We start from the raw sequence: 3,781 nt of genomic DNA, 5'->3' as shown, positions 1-3,781 counted from the left end.
CACGGATGTTTAACAATTTTTTTCAGAATGGTAGGATAGAATTTAAACGTTAGGAACAAAGCAGATGATGTGTTTCAGAGAGAGCTAGTTTCCCTTCTGGCCAGAAACATTTCTGGCTCTCGGTCTTTTATTATTCAGCTGAAACCAATTCTCTTCCTTGTAGCTGCCTGTGGAGGGGCCAGTTCTCCTCTGCTCATGAATATTCTTGCCCATGACCTTGCCCATGACCCCGGCCTCCCCCACAGAAACCCACTACCGTACACGTGACTGATTTTTATGAGCCTCATGGATATGTATGAACTCCTCTTGGGGCATCGTCATTCACCCTGGGGCTCTCCAATCCCAATGGCCTCTGATCGTAACCACTCAGAAAACCCTCCTGGGGGCGGGCCGCAGTCTCGTCCTGCAGACAGGTCGGAACCAAAAATGTCCAGATAATCCAGAGGTCGTGGGAGCGGAATATTAAAGCAGGCTCGTGGAGACAGCTAGGGCCAGGAAGGATGCTCGCGAAGGTACAGCTGAGCCTAGGGACCTGGGAGGGTGTGACGAGTGAGGCTTTGAGGCCCCCGCCGTGAGGAGGGGGCGTCTGGAGCAGCATTGTCCACTAGAGGAAATACGACGTGAGCCATATAGATCATTGCAGGTTTTACATTAGCCACATTCTTTTTTTTTTTAAACGGTAAGGAGAAACAGGTGCGATTTATTTTAATAATGGGTTTTGTTGGCTCGCGCTCTCCCAAATGTTACCTTTTCAACATGTAATCAACACAAAAATTATGAATGAGGCGTTCACTTCTTTTTCATGCTTCATCCTCAGAGCCTAGCGAGTACTGTTCACTTATAACACATGACAATTAGAACTCATCGCATTTTACTGGCTCAAGAGCCACCAGCGGCCAGTGGCTGCCGTATGGGACAGCCCAGCTCTAGAGCTCAGGGACGGGAAGGCCAGAGAAAGTGGCCTTGGGGGCAGATGGCTTCTTTTCTCTACTAACTTGAGGGAGAGGGTGAAGCCGGATCATAATGACAGTGAAGCCCGCCCGTACCCTAAGTTTGGGGGAAAGAGATAGAGGAAGGGGAATTAGGCTGGACAATTGCCCGTTGAGTTCCTGGTGGCGAACGAATCTCTTCGTGGCACCGTGAATCTTTTTCACCAACCCCTGAAGGTCATTTCTCCTGTTTTAGGAAGGAGAAAGGTGGCATTCAAAGACATCACCCCGAGGTCCTGCTGCTTCTCCCCCCAAAGGCAGCCTGAGTACACAGGAGAAGAGATGAGTGAGTGAGTGAGTGAGTGAGTGAGTGAGTGTGTGTGTGTGTGTGTGTGTGTCTCACACCGAGCTTTTTTTTTTTTTTTAGACGTGGGGTCCTTTGCTCCCGGGGAGCAGAAGGCTCAGTAATCTGAAGACACGCGACACTCCGGTGACCTTACACTCCTGTAATTTTCACAGCGGCTTCCATGGCTAGATTCTTGAGAACGTTGAAACCTGGAGGTCCCACGGCTTCAGGTTCGTGAATGAACTAAGGCGTAGCTTTGACCCTTGCGGCGAGGCGGGGATATAAGCGTGAAACCAGATGTGGCGAAGGGTTTAGAGCAAGTGGCAAAGACGGCTCTCTCCTGTCCTATTGACGGTGATTGACGTCTGACTCATACGCCCGTCCCAAAGAACTTCCCAGCATCCATTGCGCTTACAGCAAGTCCTTGCGATGCGTTTTATTTTCCTACACTCGACGACCGGGAAGACTGCACCCATGTCCGACTGTGGTTTAAGGCCACTCTCCTCTTTCTTGAGCCGGCAACACGGTGACAGCAGCCGGATGCCAGCCCCGACCACCCCATGGCTGGAACAAAGGGCCCTCCACGTGTTTGAACATGCCGTGCTTGAGGAATAACTCGGTCCCAAACGGAATGTACCGGACGTGGGCGTCTGGCTATTCGGGCTCACTTTACCGTTCGATCATCGTCTCGAGTTCCCCCAACCCCCCCAAAGAGTTTCTATTAATATCTCAGGACTCGGGCCAAGTAGACTCATTACCATCGCAGGATGTCAGTTGGCAGGGACTCCTCGTGGCGACCTCGTCCTTGTCCTCCTCCAGGTCTCACGGCATCGTCACGGTGTCTCCCGTGAGCTCCTCTTCAAAGAGAACCTTGCCTCGGCCATTGCTCACCGCGGCCTCTGTTCGGTGTGACCATAGCTCCGAAACATAGCTCTGTTTCGGAGCTATGGTCACACCAAACATTTTGTTTGTGTCCAATTTCTTCTTCTCCTTTGTAGACGGCCACCCCCATGAAGGCGGGGACCGTGCCCGTTCCCCACACTGCGGCATACTCGTCACCCAGCTCTGCACCCCGCACGTTGTAAGTGCTCAATAAACATTTGTTTCTGAATGAACGCAGAAAAGCACGCAGCGAGGGAGCTCCCGAGGGCAGCTGGGTGGCCTGGACTGGGGAGGGACTGGGGTCCATGATGACAGATTAGGGAGAGACGGTAAAAGCCTGATTTTTGCCGGTAATAGCAGAGACAGAGGGGTAGACATGGATCGTAGAGCTATATTTTTAAAAAGTAGAATCAACTGGATTTGATGGACTGATAGGACATAGGGAGCCGATAAGGAGAGAAACAGCTTTATTCTTGGGGTGATAACTTGAGAGATTGGGGAAATGTCGTCTTTGTCTCTTCGGGCTGCTGTACAGAAATGCCACAGATCGCGTGGCTTATGCACAACAGAAATTCGTTTCTCGCTGTTCTGGAGAATGGTTAGTCTAAGACCGTGGTGCCGGGAGCTTCGGTGTCTGGCGAGAAGTCGCTTCCTCGTGGACGGCCATCTTCTCCCCATGTCCTCACGTGGCGGAGGGACGGGGGAGCTCTCTGGGGTCCTTTATAAGGGCACCGATCCTGTTCAGGACGGCTCCACCCTCGTGACCTAATCACCTCTCAAAGGCTCCACCTCCCAACACCATCGCCTCGGGGGTTAGGATTCCAGCGTATGAGTTTTGGGGGGACACAAACGTTTAAATCATAGCGAATGTCGTGTGATCAAATTAAGTGATCTTGGGATGAGATATTTCGGGCTACGTGTCCAACGCCAAATCTTGGAATCTGAGGTGCGTGGTAGGCGTCTAGAGGTTACATGCCCAGAAAGCAGCTGAAAATCCGATTCTGACACTCAGAAGGAGCTGGCGATGTCTGCTCTGAACAAGGACACTGTTTCAACAGACACTTGTGGGGCGCTTAGCACACACTAGGTCCCGTGCTAAGCCTAGAGGCAGAAGAGGACAGTGGCTAAGAGCCCAGTTTCTGGAGTTTGATCGTGAGGGTTCAGTTACCAGCCCCACCGCTCAAAGTGGTGATCTTCAGCAAGGCGCTTACGCCTTCCATGCCTCAGTTTCCCCACTCATGCAATGGGGGTAATAATAGTATCTATGTCATCGGGCTATGATCAGGATTTTATTGAACTTAGAATAGTGTGTAGCACTCAGTGAGTATGATCTGTTATTTTCTATAACCCCAGCGAATCATCACGACGAGCCTAAATGAGTATCCCCATTTTTTCAGATGATGAACCTGAGGCTTGGAGAATTTAAGTCACTTTCCCAAGGTCACCCAGGTGATATGCAGCGGAGCCAAGATTCGAACCCGGAGCAGCCAGCTTCTGTAGTCAAAGGCAGGGTCTGAGACAGCAGCCAGAGTCAGTCAGAGGCAGATAGGCAGCGAATGAGACATCGCTCAGGAAAAGCATGGTTAACGGATGGTGCCGTGGCTAAGACGAACAAGAGAAGCCA

The 3,781-nt window shown here is 51.3% G+C and overlaps 1 protein-coding gene across 1 annotated transcript in view; it reads right to left on the bottom strand.

Annotated features, from left to right (window-relative positions):
- The window catches only part of BSPH1 (binder of sperm protein homolog 1), an 18,427-nt gene extending 16,102 nt beyond the window's left edge, over positions 1-2,325 (bottom strand). Inside the window, exons 1-2 of the mRNA XM_023522129.1 lie at positions 2,102-2,325; positions 1,724-1,839 (exon numbers count right to left, since the gene is read on the bottom strand). Of these exons, the coding sequence (XP_023377897.1) occupies positions 1,724-1,839; positions 2,102-2,325 (340 nt within the window). The remainder of the gene's footprint in view (positions 1-1,723; positions 1,840-2,101) is intronic.
- Between the last annotated feature and the right edge of the window lie 1,456 nt (positions 2,326-3,781).

This window comes from Pteropus vampyrus, unplaced genomic scaffold (assembly GCF_000151845.1).
Source record: "Pteropus vampyrus isolate Shadow unplaced genomic scaffold, Pvam_2.0 Scaffold333, whole genome shotgun sequence".
NCBI lineage: Eukaryota > Metazoa > Chordata > Mammalia > Chiroptera > Pteropodidae > Pteropus > Pteropus vampyrus.
This window is presented reverse-complemented; position numbering and strand designations above follow the sequence as displayed.